General features: G+C 32.7%; 1 protein-coding gene across 1 annotated transcript; it reads left to right on the forward strand.

Moving 5' to 3' along the window:
* Positions 1–1,205: 1,205 nt before the first annotated feature.
* Positions 1,206–14,822, forward strand: LOC140054574 (neuropeptide CCHamide-1 receptor-like). The gene is made up of 3 exons (XM_072099618.1): positions 1,206–1,228; positions 11,293–11,425; positions 12,456–14,822. The coding sequence occupies exon 3, from the start codon at positions 12,465–12,467 to the stop codon at positions 13,482–13,484; it is 1,020 nt and encodes a 339-aa protein (XP_071955719.1). The 5' UTR covers positions 1,206–1,228; positions 11,293–11,425; positions 12,456–12,464; the 3' UTR covers positions 13,485–14,822.
* The last annotated feature ends 6,591 nt before the right edge of the window (positions 14,823–21,413 follow it).

Raw genomic sequence — 21,413 nt, forward strand, 5'->3', positions numbered from 1 at the left:
AAGGGTAATATAACTTGGATTTAAGAGAATCAATGAGAGCCATAAAGCGTATAACACAGGCAGAAGATGGATAGGGATACGGCCTAAATAAAACTATTGTCGAATCAGTGAATTCAGACATGCTATACTCCAATCGCCGACGTTCGATTCAAGAGAAATTAAAATTAAAATTAAGAGTGTTTTTCACTGTTCTCTGGTAAGACTATAAATCTGGTTTCTTCTCTTCATTGACACAATCAAAACAGAAATAGCTTTGCTGTTTTAAATTTTGTGATCTTGTATTGACAAGTTTATTTAATGCACATAAATCGTGTTTTTCAAAAACATCAATAATTATTTCACCACCCTCAGAAGTGCTTTAAATATGTTCAAGATCTTTTTAATTTTTAACGAAGTGGATAAAGGTTAAAATAGTTGAAACCAACACGCAGAATATAGTGGCATAGAGTACAATTTTCAATATCATATTTTATCTAATATCATATTTAATTCAATGTAAAATTGAATCAAAATAAGCCTTTGTAATTGTTTTCTTTTGAGTAAAACTTGAACCAATAAGCAGCAGGAATATTATCTAAAATACAATACCTTGTAGTATACGAACCTAAACAACTATATGACTAAAATTTTGGTTCAACGAGTGACTCGGAATTACTTGAAACTACAGAGGAATTAGCTAACCAAGAACAAAAAAACGGCTGACAAATTGATTGACTCGACTAACAAGGTGGTTGAACACAACAAAGGCTGAATAACTGAGTGAATAACTCGGCTAAACAAAATGGCTGAAAAACACAACACACCTGACCAAGAGCCGAACCGAACACAACATTTTAAATGACGCGGCTGACAATTTGACTAACGACTAACTTTGAAACACACTCATTGATAACCTTGACACATCTGACATAAACATGAACAAACGGACTGATTCTGAACAAATTGACTCAAATTGGATAACCCAACACACTTTAAATGATTCTGAGCGGCTTGACTGACAAATTAGCTGAGTAAAACTTACAGCGATGATCGGAATGTTGACTGTCATTGATACATTTATTTATTTGCACTTTACATTGACTGTCTATAATTTCTAGCTATGGCAACAAAATCATACCAGGCCCTCAACGGTCAGAATAGAAAACCTTGTGTGCCGATATAAATGGATTGATCATTGAGAAAATCTTAGAACAGATTGTGATAAGGGTTTAACATGTTTAGGTAAATGGTGAGTAAGATCATTTTTACTTAGTACCATAATAATTCGTTTTAGATTGAAAAAAAATAATTTCATCATTCAGGTTCTAGGAATGTTAGTGGCATGTTAACACAGTCGGTTAATAATGATAATACTATTGGGGTTTGTTTTTATATTCTATCTTTTAGAGAATGCAGTATTTAAGTTTTACTTATGACTATGTTTGTACTTTTTAACATTCCTAAAAGCATAACAATAGAACTAGCAAACATTTTACAAGATTTTATTTTAAATTGTTATTATTAATTTGATATGGTGGAATAAACCGATACTGGTTCTACTTGAAAAATTGATGTTATACCATATTTGACAGTACTGAATACCTCACTTTATCGATTTCTTCTGTCAACACTATCAGTGTTCTGTCAACAGTGTATTTCACAATCACTGTATCTTTCGCAGCCTTTCAATTTCCATAAATAAGTAATTCAATTATTTGATCGATCCCAATTATTTACCGTATATTATTTTCGAGTGTCTTAATTTATTCTTTAACAAAATCGAGATTGCATTAAATTTACGGAATTTAATTCACGACAGTTAATAGCTGCATATACATCTTTGCATATTATTCAATTTTATAGCTTACTGGCCAACCACAGTATAGATCGATTTTTATAAACAATGTCTCTATGCGATCTACAATGAATAGAAAGAGTGGAAACCAAAAGGAAGAGAATAAAGAGACAAAAACACAAAGCTAGCACCTAAAACGGAGAATGGGATACACCACTATCTCCGCTAACTGGGGATCAAAGTACTCCAGTTAGCATCGGTTAAGTCTTGATCTTTTTTGACATAAGAATAAAAAAGACAAGTTTCTGATCATCATTTTGTTTTGCCTTTTCTAAAATGTTTGATTTAAAGGGGAGTTTATAATTAGTACAACATGTAATGTTGGTTAATATTGACGCACGATTTCACATTCAGTTGTACCTATTTAGCTTATGTGTAAAATATTCATGATGTTATATCAACATAATAATGCCTGTTGACATTACAAATGTTCTTAGGGACTACGTCAACATTACTGCAGTAACGTCTTGTTTCCTATTTATTCTGTTTATGCCATTTTATTTAGCAAGTTTTTCCTGAAATTATACACACCTTCCAATGACTACCGCATCATACGTCATTGTAGTAAAACATATTATCGGCTAGTTACTGTAGTAACTGCATGCAGTAGAATAATTATAATATGATCTTTTCATTATTCTAATATTCAAATAAAAAATTAGACTGAAACGCATTTTTTTAAATAACATTATTATTATTATGTTGAAATAGAAACCAGCCAAAACTTAAAAACTGTGGGTGATTTTGTTTAAAGAATATGCATAAACCTAATGAAGATTAATATTACGATCTAATTACCCTTTCTTTCAAAATGTAAGCCTAAAGTGAAAAGTAGTATGAAATAAAATGTAGATTTAAAATGTTTTGTGATCATAGTAGATCAATATTTTAATAGAAACAACAGCTTTGAATACTAGGACTAACTAATGTTCATAATAATAGTAATTATTATAATAACAATAGCATTGCCAGTAAGGGCAACAATGTATTCGGCAATGGATTCATATTCAATTATTGGTATAGCCTAGTGAATAATTATATTACCTGTACATTTTTATTATCTAAGTCATTAGCTTCAACGTTCTACCATGCTTTAAGGGGCATTCACACCTGTTCCGTTTCGCGGAACGGTAGACGGCGCCGTTTTGTTATAAAATCGAAAAGCGTTAAAACAATAGCAGCGTTTACACCAAATCCGGAAAATGTGTGAATGCCCCTTTTATTCGATCGGCATTATTTTCTGAATCGCATTATTGAGAGAAACAATATAAATTGTAGCAGTTTTTCAAAATTTTATTTTGAAAATAACTTTGGTATCTAGTAGCTAGTCGGGTTGTCCCAGTTTTAATTTTCTATTAAATAGTAAAATGTACATGTTATAATTTGCAAATTCATAAATACAGAGCCAGCCACGTGTGACATTCATTTTATTCTAAGCCCAACCTTTATATCTATGATTAACAAGCTATTAACATGTGACACTGTATTATGGAGATTTCCTAAAATATTGATTAATTTCATTTACTCAAACAATCATTTGTTTTGTAACACAACTACTATTACTAAATGAATATTGAATCAGGTGAAAGGCTATTCAATTCAATTATTTTATTTCGTCAAGCACACAAAAATTGTCTTTCTTGTCACGTATTGTAAGGCCTTTTAGATTATTGTGTACGCGGAGAGTGTTAGAGCGAAGACGGTAAACAGGTTGGTTGGTTGGTTGGTGTACCACATTGAACTATTATAGAACATTAGATCATTTTTTAGGAAGAGACTTTGAAAATATCCAATTTGATATCACGCTACAGTTTAATGGGACGAAATTACCAAAGTTACGTGATACGAAATCAACAAATGAAATAGCAAGTATACACTTACAGTTGTGTTATCATAGCGTAATTATAGTATCTACAATACTGTAGAAATATCTCCTTAGGGGGACAATTTATAAACGAGGGGCAATATAGTAATGTTTGACACTCGCTTAACCACTCATTGGCTACTTGATTGGCTACTTGATTTGATTTTGATTTGATTTATTTCGGCATCAGTACATAAAAAATCACAGCAAAAAATAGCAAATATAAAAAACCAAGAATAAAACAAGAAAGGATGCCAAGGATAACTCATAAAAGTCCTCTACGGACTTGTTTCCAATGAGGTCCTTTAAAAGAACAGCAAAAAGACATACAATGAAACATAAATATTACTAAAAAACAACAATAGGACTATCAAAAATAGAAGAAGCGCTTATTAAATAGTTTCTGGTGCTATTAAGGGGACAATTTGTATGGGTCCAAATAATGTTCTCTTAAATAGGGGATCCCTTAATTCTTCTCATGGGAAATGTACATTTGAAAGGTAACGAATGTGCCCGTCCCCGTGTATATGGCCAGATTTAGTCAAGCGAAGACTCGACCGCCGGTCGCTCAGAGGAATTGTGAAGGTGTAAACCTACAGCTGCGAATATGGCAACTTATATGTTTAAATAGAATACGTTTAAATATTTCGATAAAGACGAATTATATAGAATTATTGGGGAAAGGGGTTCAACGTGATCATAATTTGAGAGAGCCTATATAGATAGAGAGTACGTAGCTACAGAGGGGTTTTCAAATGTGTGTGTGGGTGTGTGAGTGAACCTCGTAACTATGACTGGATAGGTATATGTGTAATCGGCCAGTTAAATTGGAAAACTTTTGAACGATGGTGATGACGAGTCGATAAAAACAATGATAACAACTTTCAATAACTAAGTGACGATAGCAGTAACGAGAACGATACTGAGAAAACTGAACTCATGAAGATCATGACAAAATACATAAATAATAATAATAATATTAATTATAATAATAATGATAATAATAAATATATAAATCATCAATTGATGCGGATGAGACGACCATTGTAATAATTCGTAACAATTTAAAAGTGTTTCCTTTAATCACTATCAAACTACGATGCGATATCATGTTTAGTGAAACCATACAGCCCCTGCTGTTTCTAGTACAAACTTTCTCTAAATGGCTAGTGCATTAGCTTCCCATTCAGAAGACCCCGTCACTGTCGATTGTTTATATATATATATATGAAATACATGCATTAAGGGAGATCATCACAAAGTTAGATTTCGTTAATATAGGCCTAAAGCCGATTTTCCACTAGGCGAATTTGTTCGCGCGAATCGAACGCGCCAGCTTGTACGCATGTGTATTCATGTTTACGTCTTCCAAATCCTTCTCTACGCATGCGTATTAGCTGACGCCTTCGATTCGCGCGAACAAATTCGCCTAGTGGAAAATCGGCTTAAAGACATGCTAGTTCTACATCGTTGTGGTGTAAATGTGCCTGTGTTTACGTCGCTTGTCGAGAATCGTCTGTGATGTGTATCAGGTGTACTCCGCCGCAAACAACTTTATAGTCGGTAGAATTATTCAAGCACAGTAGCCTTAAATAGTGTAAAATATATTTAACTAATTTATTACATAATCGCTACAAGGTATAGCGGCAATATACTGCAACATTATTGAGTTCTATTTCCATAATGGTGTATGCAATCAATAATTAATGCATACATTTATGTATACTGTACCTATTTATTATTCAATATTCCTATATTTTAAATTGTCTTTTTATATTTAGGCCTACGGATACAGACATATGTTACGTATTAAAAGTTAAATATTCACATTACAAATGCAGCTTTATCAATAAACAAAAAATGCAAATTCAAATTTACGATTGAAGTTTGATTTCCATGTAGCCTAATGTAAATAAATCATTTCTTATTTGTACTATCTTTATAATTCAAAATGGCGGAATTAACTCTCTCGACATTTGTTAACCTTTGTTAATATACCCATAAAAACCGAGAATATACATTTGAATATACATACTTGCGTCCACAATTAGATGAAAAAAAAATATGAAAAGCATTTGTGTTTTTTTTAAATTACATTTTTTTCATTCGCTGTTACTTAAGAGATAACAAACATTAATTCACATAATATTATATAATGCATTACTTGGGTTCAGCAACATCGAAAACAAACAATTAAGAGTACGAATCATTAGTATTGCATTAATTACTTGAAAAATTCCGAATAAAATGACACTTCGTAATCGTGTTTAAAAGAGTACCTACATAAATACCAGGATACGACGAACATTACTTGGGTGATTTAATGCATTATGGTAGATTTGCTAATACCTACTTCAAAATAGATTAGTCGGTAATGTGTATACAACAAGAAGTAACATCCAAAAACAACTCCAAATCCAAGATTTATTATATTGTTACCGCATTGTAGTTGCAATTGTTTGTTTATAAACATGTTGACATCCCACATGAAACCTATTAATGCATTTTCAATTCCAGACAAATTAATTATCACTGATACTTCACTATTATACAGAAGCAGGTTCCTGACCAATAGGCACTGGTGCTGCTACTGACCAATAGGCGCTGGTGCTGCTACTGACCAATAGGCGCTGGTGCTGCTGGATAGTCTGTGCTTGTCGTAATCGTTGAAGCGATCCGAACATTTGATTTAATGCTTCTCCAATATCATGTTCATACTTATTTTATTCTTTTCATTTTGAGGAAATAGATACTTCAATTTAATATAATCAGCGACATAACTTTCTTTAATTTAGGTTTTTTGTCAATGTTTTTTTTTAATTTTATGACAATTGGGAGACAAGTCTTCCAGAGAGGCAAGATAGCTAGCAAAATAGCCGTTAAAGCTAATTCACCGACCTCCCACTTAAATAATCTTTTTTTTTCATAGATAGGCCTACTTAAGGTTTTTAAAATATAGTAAAATGTTTTTTAAATGATGACAAAACTGTGAATCAACAGGAGCTTGACGGATAAAATGATTGAAAAATCTATTATGAAAATAGGAACATAACACATTAAGGAGTACAGGATTAATAACATTTCTAACTTACATGGATTGAAAATGAACGGAGTCGAATGCTTTACGAAGATCAACAAATTTACATCCAGGTGTTTATCGCAGTCATAAACGACATTAATGAAGCAGAAACAGTCGATCTACCCATAATGCTCGTCGATCTACCCATAATGCTCGTTACTAAACCTTCCCATTAACTCAAGGTATTCAATAAACAATTTCAAAATGTCTTTCGAAAATTCAAAACAAATCCAAAACATCATGGAATAGATTTGTCTATATTTTACGCTCGCAATATAGCGTCTCTGTGGTTAAGTATAATATTTCTCTAGGGCCAACGGATTTTTGTGGCTGATGATGTCGTGGTTTATTCAGTTTTGAATTTGCATTTGATACGGTACGCGTGCATGAGTTTCTGTATCGAAAGTACCGAGTTGCAGAGCTTCTTACTGAAATCAGTCGTATGCTACTTTTAAACAAAATTATATCCCCGCTAACAGCGATATTACTCTCCAATCAATGCATATACAATTCCTCCTAAACTAAATAGAAGTCTAAGGCGCCGACTTTCGAGACATAATCATAATTACCTTCGCTTACTGGCTCGCGTCTATTTTTTTTTTAACTTTAAAATAAATGTATTCCTCTAAAACATAATGAAATAAAAATATACAGTATTATAGAGATTCATAATAAAAAAAACCACCGTGAGCAAAGCGTCTATCTGTCGGTTTCCAGTTAAATAATTCCAAATAATACAAGATATAATAAAATATAACATGTAATTCTATAAAAGTAGGACGACATCAAATCAAATCAATAATTAATGAAATCGTCCTGACATCCTAAAAAAATAAAGTATAAACCACCAATTATAATTATACTGTGCATTATTTTCATCCATATATTTCTATTTTTTGGTTAAATAGTTATGTTAACATCTTAAAAGTTGATCGATTGCGTGTTCTGTTTTGTGCATTCGACTACTGGTTATAGTTGTTATGTAAAAGCATAAAGTATATAACAAACCAAATCCATGACGTGCATTATTTCCTTCAATCCATCTTTGTTGAAAGCATATCTCCACTCATAAAAATATTCTCCACATTCTACTTTTAAAATAGTATATATATATATATCATTAATATATATATATATATATATATATATATATATATATATATATATATATATATATATATATATATATATCTCTCTCATTAATCCAAAGGCAAATTATTGAAAAAAAATGACAATGCTGTGGGTATCAGTGGCTGGATCTCAATGGAGATACAAAAATAAGCGAAAAGGTAAATAATGTAACAAGTCGGTCAATAATCTTCTACAATGTCACCAGGTACATTTTAATCGATGGTTTTGGCAACTAGACTTTTTCTTGAAATCTAATCTATTATCTAATTACTACTGGAGCGTCTCCATGGTTAATTAAGCGTACGAGGGCATGGGAGTACTTAGTAATTAGCAACATTACTCATAATTAGAGTTACACTTCGTGGTAATTATTTCCTTAATTACAGTGGACAGCGAATGGTATATGTTTTGTTATTGATTAGAATGTATACTCGTCTCATACCAATGGAAATGTAGCACCGGTGAATGTAATAGGCCACTGTTATCATAATAACCTAATGCATAACATTATACGCATTGGTTATATGAATATAGATGGTTGATATAAAGCTGATGAAGCAGAAGACGATGGCATGCAAAACAAATTATAAGTTCTGATAAGTTTAGTAGTTCATTCAATAATTATGTATACGGACAACTTAAACCATGGCAGATACAAGTTAAGAATTGGAGCGTGGCGAGAACACGTAAACACAAAACAAAATCCGACCTGCTTGAGATGGAGATAATGGAAACAACCAGTGCAAACTGTGTTTCATGTCGGAAACCTCGTATCGCACTCACAAATAACGATCGGTTTAAAGTCGTAATTACATACGTTTCAGCGACTTCAGTTACAGGGAAGATTTACAAAGACTATAACGAATTAAAATAATGCTTTTTATTAGGACAGAGAGAAGTTAGTGTTGCATATACAACCTAGGCAAAACAAAAGATGATGATGAGGTGGCACTGGCTTCAACATACCTCGCGTGTAGTATCCATGCAACACGCGATGACCAGATATGTTAGTTGTTGCAACATCCAGTGTACAGTGTAGTCCTACTCGAGAATGTTTTTCTAATCTACACGAGCGACGATAAATAGATAAACATACATTTTCTTACATAAAACAAATAAAATTATAATAGTTTTCATTGTATAACCGTTGATTAAAATAATTTTTTTTAATTAAAAAAAAAATCAAAATGACGTCATATGATCTTAACAAAAACATCGTTGTATCTATACGATATTATTGCTCTTACTAATCATGAAGTCATTAATTGGAATAACAAATATTTTTCCATCAAAGGCAGCATAAATGGTCACCTATAAGTTCTAGGATGAAAATTTATGTCGTTTTATGTAAGAAAGGTGGGTTTTTTTTCGGTCAATCTTTATCGTCCGAGTGTGTAGCAGCCGTAATGATAAATTATGTTTAGTAGGCTTGGGCTTATTAGAGCACGGGATTTGTAGAGAAGTACATCAGAGAGTTTAACATACACAAGTGAAATTAGAAGCTACTCGACTTAATTATAATCACTCAGGCTTAATTAATCTGCAGGCTCCTGTAAGTGGTCGTGATTTTGTTTCAATATATTACTGCTGAATATTGATGGAATATGGTAGAAGAATGTATATTTCAATTATAATTGGTTGCTTTTCCAACATCACACACCATTGGACAATGCATCATTACTTGTAATATAAACACATTGTTGGCTTGATTTACTATCAAAATAAATAACATAAGGTATTGTAAAATTGATTGTCGTCGAACAATTTACAAAATCGTGAACAATGCTTAAATCATGTTTATGATTAAACCTCGTAGAGGAAAACGTTTACAAAGAAAACATGATTATTCATCACTTCAACATTCTAACCAATATGACTTTAAATGTTACCTTTGTGAGATTCACTCTAGGCCTATAACTTTACGTTTACACTACAATATTTGCTCAGTACCAAAGGAATATTTGGTACTACAGCATCTCACTTGTATCACTTGTGGAGCCTGTTGATTGGGATTAGGATTAGGTGATGATACTAGGAGATACATGTTATATTGTATTACTAATTATTCTGTTGAAATCTAGATACAGTAGGGCCTACTGAGAATCGAGTGGCACACATTAGCCTAAAAGATAGTATGGGCTCTGCTTACCGCGTCTGCTTAAGTTCTGTCTGCACTATCAAACTAGTTTGAGAAAAATAAAAGTGTGATGTGCCTAAACATGGTATTGATATGCCCCAATATGGTAGTGATAGTAGTGATATGACATAATCATGTCCATATATGGGCACATCACATTTTTTGTCACATAAAGTGTGATACTGTAGACAGAGCTTTGGCACAGATCTTAAAATATGCATCCTCTATGTATGTTTTCTTGTACGTATTTGGACAACAAGCACGAAATGTAAGACATGCGAAAATTATACTTTTATGCAATGCATTTGTCAATTTTCCATACGTAAATAGGCCTATACCTATTAAGTTAAGTGAAAGAATAGATATTATTCGTAAGGTACAATCAGAAGATAACGTACATCAATGTAGAGGATTAATTTGATGTGAATTCACATTCAGAACCCGAAACTGTACGTTGCATCTATAGAAACGTGGCTTTAATTAGGATTTCCATTATATGCACAAATCAATAAATTATAATTAGGTATATTAGGATAAATAAATGGTTTAATTATACAAATAGTTAGTGTTTTTGAGTGAAATGGTAAAAATAATTCCGAGTGAAAATATAACTAATATTAATATCTTTAATCGAATGAAGTTATTTGTACCATTTCACGAATATAAAACATTTATTATTTGTTTAACAGCACACCTATACTGTAAAACAAATCTAGTCCTAGTCCTATCCTGTAGGCTAGCGATACAAACAAATCTAGGCCTAGCCCTAGTCCTGTAGGCTAGCGATACAAACAAATCGCTAGGCCTAGTCCTATCCTGTAGGCTAGCGATACAGACAAATGGCTAGGCAACTGAAACTGATACATTTTTTTTTTCAACGATTCCACGTCCTATTCCACGAATCATTATTGAATTTTCGCCGTGGCCTGATTTTAAGTCGCGTGTAAACGCGACTCTATAGCTCACTACGTCGGTCGGTAAACACCAACAAAATTTGCGCACGCAACTGCAGCCATTTTCGTACAAAATTGATCAATCGTTGTATTTAACGTCGGTGTGCATTTCATTAAATATCATGTGACCCACAATTTTCCAATCTAATTACAAGAATCGAAGGTGTGTTTTTGTTTAACGTTGTTAATCATATGTACGGCTAAACATGTACCCGTATGAATCTTTAAACCACGACATATATATATATATATATATGTCTTGGTTATATATATATAAATATTTAATATTTGCAGATGTCTATGCCTGATCTCTAATAAGCATAAGTAAACACACACACCGCTAGACGTTATCAGCAATATACTATAATATATTAGATAGCTATCCCAATGAAACACCTGCAGTAATATCAAGAGGCAAGAAGCATTGGTGAGTATGGATTGTTCTATTATTAATAAAAGGATAACTCTCCGCCATGATTTTGATCAACTTTTGCAAATTTTATGAATCCCAGTCAGAGAGCGAACGGAAAAATGCCACTGAACACGTTCTGAAAGTTTGTGGTTCGTGTCAGTCGACTTGCGCATGCGCATTTTATGCAAAAAACGTAATTGGTTATTAGCCGAATAATAGTAGACATGCAAATAGAAAAGTCCCTAATGTTGAATCAGAGAATGGTAGTTTCAGATTTTTATTTGGAATAATAATTTTAAGAATTATTAAAATGTTTATAGTTGTACACAGTAGCTGCGTTAATGCTGGCATTAGCTTCTTTGTCACGTTCTAATAACATTCCTATTTTAAAACAACACGAGCGTAGATAAGCCCATGCCTTAAAAAGCATGCAAGTGACAATGCTTAAGACGATGTAGTATGTTTTGTTGTTAATAAACAGGACTGGCTAATAACTATTCGTCACGCTTTATTTTAGTGTAGGAGCAGTTAAAATCATTAGTTTTGACATGGCGTTAGTATTATTGATCGACGTTTATTCGATCAAACATCATTTACAAATTAGATACAATCTAATTCTTAGAGCTGAAATATTTTGTTATCCCATTATCATCTCTTTCATAATTCACAAGTAACGCTCAATTTCCGCTCAAGTAATGTTGTCTGCGCATTCCTAAGTTTGACGGAAACCCATAGGTCGAGAAACGTTACCCAACTGAAACTTTAACCGAATGCTCTCGAAATTCATTTCACAAAATAATGAAATGGATTTTCGATTTTTTTGTTATTTTAGAATGTTTTGGGAGTCACTCGGTGTTACAAAGTATATTGTTACAAAATATAAATTTTCTCTTGGGGGAAGCCCCATTTGAAAATCCCCCAAAAATAATTCACCGGTGACGTCACTTTACGAATATCCTATCCCTCCAATAGAAAATCTGCAGTTTTTAAATGGAAATGTTGATATTTCAAAAATACAATAAACCTTTTGTTTTGATATTTGTAGGTAGTCACAATGTATAACACAACTGAATTTGACTCTTCTTACACTGCTCCGACGTTGGAAATCATCCTAATTATACCAGATATACTAGTCCTTGTGATTGGTGTAATTGGAAATGGAACTCTATGCGTTATTATACTGGCCAACCAATCAATGCGGACGAGACATAATACCTTGATATGTAATCTTGCAGTTGCAGATCTTTTTTTCCTTCTTTTTAACATCCCGTTTAAAGCCATTCATACAATTATACCAGGCTTTTTAAACAATCTTGCTGCATGTAAGGTTATGAACTCAGTAATGGTATTAACGTTAGCAGTGTCTTCTCTGTCGATCGCTGCTCTAAGTGCTGAACGATACTTTGCTTCTGCAACAGCAAGGAATACGACAATGACTGCATTGAAAATAAAGAAAATAGTGGTACCAATCATCTGGGTTTCTGCTATAATCTCCACTATACCAATTCTTATTTCTGCTAAGATGGAATCTCATATGGGTGAATCGTTTTGCGAAATGGTGCCCGTTGGGACGCTTTATGGGATTGGTTATGAAGTTTGTATAGCCATTCTATTGATAATAGTTCCTTTAATAGTCACTCTTGCGTTTTATTTATCGATGGCAAGAAAGTTGGTTCGAGACTACAGTGAAATGTCCGCTGTAGGACCGAGTAGCCGCGAAGAGAACAGCGTTCATCACGATTCCGTGTCCCGACAGAGACGCGAACGAGGACGAAAGAGCTTGGCGCTTACTGTTGTCGTGATCGCTATTTTATTTGGAATATGTTGGATACCAACTTACATCTATAAAATATTTTACCAAACGGTGATTTATACAAGCAACGTGAAGATTTTGTTATGGAGTGGACTGCACCCGCTTGGACAATTTCTACAAGTTTTTTCTCATATAAACTCGTGTGTAAATCCGATTGTTTTGTACATTCGAAGCCGAACTTATCATGGCTATTTCAATAAATACCTGTGTTACTGTTATTCAAAAGCGAAACGATACAAGAAACAACCTGTTACCAGTTAGAAAGAGATTCTTATATCAACAGTTTTTTTGTTCGTGAATTGTTAAGATTTGGAAGTAAATCAAAAACGTAGAAACAACTCCAGGACAATCGTCATTTGTCGACAGTAAGCTTTCGCTTCGGATAGAGGTATAGACAGATTTCATTTTAAAAATTTCATTATCGGGACATTTATCGCCCCAAAAGCAAGCGCAATGAATACATTTAGATGGCCTACTGTAACTCAGGAACTTACAACAAAAGGCGAAAATGGGCGATAATTAGGTTGAATCGTATATCCACCGTTCTCTCAGTTTATACTTAACTTATAAAAAATAAATGTAGTTGTTTAAATCAACATCAACATTTTGTAAAATATATAATGTTCAAAAGGATGAAACATTGAACATAATTTAATATTTGGCAATTGGTTTCTTAAGGGTTTTTTAAAAATCCGAAATATTACATTCATTGCGTTTATCATCATGCTAATATACTGGTACTGGTTATCTAGAACTTAATACAGGAAGCATGTATTTTATCGATACAGTAGTATTCAAAATGTGTAGTGCTATCATTTTGTGCAATAAGGGTAATATTGAAAAAGTTTCTGATGTTTTGTAAGTGTTTGTGTGTGTAGTGTGTGTGTTTTTTTGGTAAGTTGTAAATAGTAAAATATAATGGCAATTGATTGGTAAGAACTATCCTTTAACCATTTGGACATTCCATAACTATCATTCATGGCACGTTTAAAATGGAATGTTATTAGAAGAATAACTAGGCATACTTTTTATTTTTCGTTTATTTTTTTATTTTTTTGTCAACAAAAAGTACTTTTCATTACACAATAATCACTATGAAAAGCCAAAAGCAAAACAAGAGATAATAAAACATGTATTTCAGAAACAACCTAAAACATTCATCCAGCAATATCAATCAGTGAACTAAATCATACAATCTTGCATCGACAAACATGAAATAGACTTGTAATAAAGACTTTGTTTATGTAGAGCATTGTGTGTATATGTTTGTCTCGTGAACGGATTGCCACCTTTAAGAAGGATAGTGATTGAATTTGCTTATGGTTATCCTTGGAAATTTGCCTAAATATATAAAATTAAAATAAAAATAGGCGAACCAATCAACACTCAATGTATAGCAAACTGTTTGTCCATAAATCAACAACCCGACCAACCAATCATCAATCTAAGCAACCGACAATCCAACCAACCAACATATCAACAAATAATTTTCCATCTAAGCAACAAAATAAACCAGTCGATCATTCATCGTCAACATTATTAACAAAGCTACTAATCAGCAAATCATTCGTCCATGCAGGGAGTCAACTCCCTGGTCCATGCAAGCAACAAACAAACCAACCATTAACACGTGCAAGCATCAACAAACCAATAAACCATATTGAACCATTCATCCACAATCGACAATCCAATCGGCAATCTAATCGACCAACAAACAAATAATAAATCATACAAGTAACCGATAAACAAACCGATCATTAAACAACCAAAAACATTTTAAACAAATAAAATCAACCATCATCCATCAAAATAAATTAACTGATCAAAATACACCAAAATAAAAATATACAATCTACTATACTATAACCAACATTAGTCCAACAAGCAACTATTAAACTTAAAACATACAAACCAATTAAAAATCAACTATTCATCCATCTAATCCACACACCATCCAGACAACTGACTAACACAACCAACCAACCAAATATGAGTCCATTTAAATATTACCTAAATTATTATAACCAAACGAAACAATCTTTTAATCATTTAAACTAATAATCAACCATAATCAACCATCATTCATAGCAAGCTAAAATTAGACATTGATACAGAAATCAGCAAAGAAATAAAACATTCATCTATCCAAGCAAACAAACAAATCAATTAAAAAAAACAACTCTTCTAACGTATTATCACAAACCAAACACACCATCCACGAAAATCAAACAACAAAACATTGATCAATTCAACTAAACACAAACCATTCATTCATTCATAAAAAAACAACCAGTCAACCATTCATACATTCGACCAGGCAATGACAAAACTATTCATTCATTAAAAACCAACCAGTCAACCATTCATTTATTCGACCAGGCAACCACAAACAATTTATTCATTCATTAAAAACCAACCAGTCAACCATTCATTCATTCGACCAGACAACCACAAACATTTTATTCAATCATTAAAAACCAACCAGTCAACCATTCATTCATTCGACCAGACAACCACAAACAATTTATTCATTCATTAAAAACCAACCAGTCAACCATTCATTCATTCGACCAGACAACCATTTATTCACTCATTAAAAACCAACCAGTCAACCATTAAAATCATTCATTCGACCAGGCAACCACCAACCATTTACAGTATTAATTCATTAAAAACCAACCAACCAGTCAACCATTAAAATCATTCATTCGACCAGGCAACCACAAAAGCATTCATTCATTCATTAAAAACCAACCATTCACTCGACCAGGCAACCACAAACCATTTACAGTATCAATTCTTTAAAAACCAAACAGTCAACCATTCATTCATTCGACCAGGCAACCACAAAACCATTCATTCATTCATTAAAAACCAACCAGTCAACCATTCATTCATTTGACCAGACAACCATTTATTCATTCAATAAAAAAACAAACCAGTCAACCACATTCATTCATTTGACCAGGCAACCACAAACCATTTCAGTATTAATTCATTAAAAAACAACCAGTTAACCATTAAAATCATTCATTCGACCAAGCAACCACAAACCATTTACAATATCAATTCATTAAAAACCAACCAGTCAAACATTCATTCATTCGACCAGGCAACCACAAACCATTTATTCATTCATAAAAAACAACCAGTCAAACATTTATTCATTCATTAAAAACCAACCAGTCAACCACATTCATTCATTCGACCAGGCAACCACAAACCATTTGCAGTATTAATTCATTGAAAACCAGCCAGTCAACCATTCATTCATTCGGCCAGGCAACCACAAACCATTTATTCAATCATAAAAAACAACCAGTCAACCAATCATTCATTCGACCAGACAACCATAAACCATTTATTTATTCCTTAAAAACCAACCAGTCAACCATTAAATCATTTATTCGACCAGGCAACCACTAATCATTTATTCATTCATTAAAAAGCAACCATTCATTCATTCATTCGACCAGGCAACCACTAACCATTTATTCATTCATTAAAAAGCAACCATTCATTCATTCATTCATTCGACCAGGCAACCACTAACCAATTATTCATTCATTAAAAAACAACCAGTCAACCAATCATTCATTCGACCAGACAACCATAAACCATTTATTTATTCCTTAAAAACCAACCAGTCAACCATTAAATCATTTATTCGACCAGGCAACCACTAATCATTTATTCATTAGTCATTAAAAAGCAACCATTCATTCATTCGACCAGGCAACCACTAACCATTTATTCATTCATTAAAAAGCAACCATTCATTCATTCATTCGACCAGGCAACCACTAACCATTTATTCATTCATTAAAAAACAACCAGTCAACCATTACCATTGACATAATATATTCATTCATCCAAGCAACCAAAATCATCTATTGGAAACATTTGTTTTCTAAAAAAAATGTTCGTCCATCCAATCCAAGAAAGCAACCAAGCAAAAAATCACCCAAACAACCAATAATTTATCCAATCAGCCAACTATCCGAAGAACCGACCATTCAACTATCAATTCAACTAACCATCCATTCACCTAAAAATAAAAAGCACCAACCAACCATCAATGTATTGAAACAACCATCAGACCATCTAACCACCACAATCAAGTGGGAACCCAACAAAACTAATCAACTATCATTCATAAAAAACAATAATATACTAAAATATAATGTAAAACTAAAACATCAGAAACTCACTCACCCATACACCCACGGAACCACTGAATGAACCAACCATTCAATCACCTAATCAATGAAACAAAACACCAGCTATTCACCCATATAAAACTTTCCAGCCAATCCTCCTACTAAGCAACACATCAACTTATTATTACCCAGAACAGCCAACAAACAAACTATAATTCGTTCATCCAAAAAACAACAAACTAAACATAAAACAATATCGTTAAACGATAAATCAACATTGAACTAACGAAATATTCAAACAGTTAAACAACTGACTCCCAATCGTTTATTCAATAAATAAGCAACATCATTTATAAATACCATCCAACAATAAAATAGCCAGTCTGCACAGACCAAGGCAATCAAGTAAATAATAAAACAATCAAGAAAAGACAAACTCCATAAACAGACCAGTCACCAAAAACTATTCAAAACTCACATTCTTCAAATTATCTATTAAACAATTAGCAAACTAACCCATGCACAAAGCAGTCAACCAATCGATGAAAATATAAAAAAAAAAATCTTTCCGATCGTCAACCAACAAAAAAAACTCTCACATCAACCAATCTTTCAAAAAACTTGAACGTCAATCACAAACAAAACGAACCAATATCACAAAACAATCAACATATAATGAAAACGATGATGCACCAAGCGAATAAATAATACAGCCAACCTCTGACGTTCATCATCAAATTGGAACCATAAAAACGACAGAATTTACTAAAACATAATAGTGAACAAACAGAATCAACAATATTACTATTGTAAAATAGTAGATCTAAATTTTTATTTATATATATGTAACAGGGTAACAGGTAGTATGCTTATACCCAAATACTTGAATGATTTATCTGCTGAATCTGAGAAACCTTGTGGGACCCATTAAAGTAAAAGCTGAAATGATAAGTGACCATGCTATAAATAGATGAGTCACCTCATCCAAGTGGCGGGAAAATGGTCATGACTATTTAGTGTATAATGTTTCAGTATGGGTCAGTTCATAAATGGACAAGGGATTTTGTTAATTGATTTCTTTTTTAATAGTTTCTTTTTTTTGTATAACCGAACTTTAAATTGATAATTTCATGTGTATGACTTGAGTTACAATACAATCGGTCTGTAAACTACGAAATAACGTTATGGTAAATGTATTATACCATCGGTTAAAAATTGTCATAGTACCCAACTGGGAATGGATGACACTTACTAGTGCCTAGCCCGAAGTGAAGGTTTTCATCTCCTTCCGACTGGTTACTAGGTAAGCATCTATATTTTTATTTCTCTTAGTTTTAGAATTGTTTTACTATAGTTAATATAGTTGATTAGTTATTTGATTGTTATACTAGACACAACGCAATAGTAGCCTATACTGTCGTTAATGATACGATTGATCGATCGATCACTGATATGTTATTTTAAATATAGTAACACTGTTTTTGTTATATCTCCTTCCGACTGCTGGTTACTAGCTTCAATAAAAGAAGTTAACTTTTCCAAACCAAGAACTGTCTTTGTGGATGATTTTATTGTGTTTGTGCCAGTGCTGCAGCTCCGGAAAATACTACGCGATACAGCTACGACGCTAATAGTACGAACCTGTTACATTTATATATTTTATATTTTGCTTAATTTAACATATCTGTTATTTTCTATTTGTCAAGGATTTTTAGTCTTATGTAATTAATTTTATTGTTTTGGTTTTTCTTTTACTTTTCTGTTCTTGTTGTTGTTTGTATATTGTATCTGTTCTGAGGGTCCCAAATGATCAGCAAATGCTGGATGGATCACCACCCTCATTAAATATGTTTAAAAAAAAAAATAAATAAATAAAATTATTACCAATCCATTTTTTTTAAAGTTCAATGATTAGGAAGTATTCTTTAAATTAGTAAAGATTTCCAACACATTGATTCATTAAACTTTATTATTTAAAAAATAGCTTTCGCTAATCGAAGTTTGACTCCTGTTACAAAAACAAATTGGTCAAAAAGCATTTGATCTAACAACAACAATATGTAATTCAATAAGAAAGAACAACTATATACAAGAAATAAATTAATCAAAGGTTAACATTAATATTTTGTAATTGTAAGAACATGACTATCAAAAAACTGTCTTGATGTCAAAAAAGATTGTTATTATTATTCATAATGGACAGACGATTATCGATTACTATAATATTTGTTTCGAACTAATGACTTATACAAAAGTGAAAATATTGATATTTGAAGGTTAACATAGTTAAGTTAAAGGTTAAGAACATAGTTAAGAATCAAATGTCAAAGTTATTAAAATGTAAATGTAAAGGGGGAATTACCTGCAACTTTCAGCCTACTGGGCTGAATTGCGCACAGGCTGGTGTGGACGAGACATACCGCAACTTTCTACTCCCCTAATGCTCTCTTCCTTTCGAGTGCTGCCACCAAATGGCACCTTTTCAACAGGAGCTGAATGGACCAGCACATCGGCGTAACTCCCTACTCTTCCGAGAGATTTACTGGGTTCTGCACACGAGCCATATGTGTACACTGGACCTCCATTCCTTATCAGAGAAGACTATCACTAGAACAATGGTCGAAGAGTGATTTGAACCTGTGACGATTGTATAGCTATGGTTTGCGGCGGCGCCCTCGTCATAACCGCTTGACCACTCGACTAAAATTACAGTGTTTTAAAGGCATAAAAGGCATCGACGAAGGTTTTTTGGAAAACTATTGCGCGATATGACCAAAAGCAATTGTTTAAGGAAAGATTTAAAGCTAAATGTTAAAATAACTTATATATAATTATTTACTGTTTATTAGGTCTATAATATTTTTGTTTAATTCATAACATTGGTAAATACTATAGTGTAATACAGTATATAATGTGCATGGTTTATCGTCTACTGAAAAAAATAAAACAATTGTAGCTGTTAAGTTTAGGATTGAGTGTATTGAAAATGTTTAATTATGGATAAACCAGTACGTGGAAGGTGCCACAATCACAAACCATTTGATCTCTGGAGCTCAGTATCCTGTTGTTAGATTGTCTTGCTTAGACAGAGCCTCTGTTCGAATATCAAGTTCTATTTTATTTAATTCAAACTGTTATATATTGGTGATTTGATTTTTATTTACTAACAGTATAAAACGTGTGAATAGATATTCTCTATCGTTGTCAATATAAGAATCCATGTGCCTAGTAATATTATTATGCATACTGACTGTACATATCAGTAATCCCTTATACATTTCACTCACTGTTTGCTAATGGAGACAATATTTTATCCATGGTCAATATGCTAATTATTAAACTGTTTTTATTCTGTGTATAACGTATATTTTTATGCATTATGTAACTGAAATAAACTATGTATTAAAAAGGAAATATTGCAGGTATCAGTTATGTACAGATGGTAAATGCAACCTTTATAGGCGCTAGCCTACAAACAGACACAGATGGTAGAAGATTCGCATACGCATTCCTATTTTAGACATGTGATTGATGGTATCTGTAACTTCTTCCAGCTCCACTATCACTGCTTCTTCTTTTTGCCCCAGATCAGCAAAAAAAACGCGGGTCGTTTGTCAATCAAATCGTGCAGGGAAGCGATATTTACAAATGTAGAGAATGTGCAATTAATAGAACAATGAAATAGTATTACATTACCGTCTCAGACATTGCAAATAGGCTATAGAAAAAATGTTTCAATCGAGTTTTGATTAGTTAAAAATGTAGGCTATCCTATAATACATAGGCCTACAGCAATGTTTACGTTCATGTGAGAGGAAGGAATCATGACACGGTTGACGCCTTTGATAACGGCACGTTCTCGGAAACGTACCCTAGCTGTAGGCCTATCTTATTGTACAAAACTAGATAATTAGGCGTAACACTATAGCGAAACATTACGGAATTGTTTTATGTATTTAACACGATGATGGCAATGAAATTTCGTCTTGACTTTCACATACGCGCTTAAAACTCAAATGGATTCGCTTCT

The sequence above is a fragment of the Antedon mediterranea genome, chromosome 1 (assembly GCF_964355755.1).
Source record: "Antedon mediterranea chromosome 1, ecAntMedi1.1, whole genome shotgun sequence".
In the NCBI taxonomy this organism is placed as follows: Eukaryota; Metazoa; Echinodermata; class Crinoidea; order Comatulida; family Antedonidae; genus Antedon; species Antedon mediterranea.

What these genes read in the sequence shown, in the direction of transcription:
- LOC140054574 (XM_072099618.1), top strand. Translation starts at nt 12,465, where the DNA reads ATGTATAACACAACTGAATTTGACTCTTCTTACACTGCTCCGACGTTG.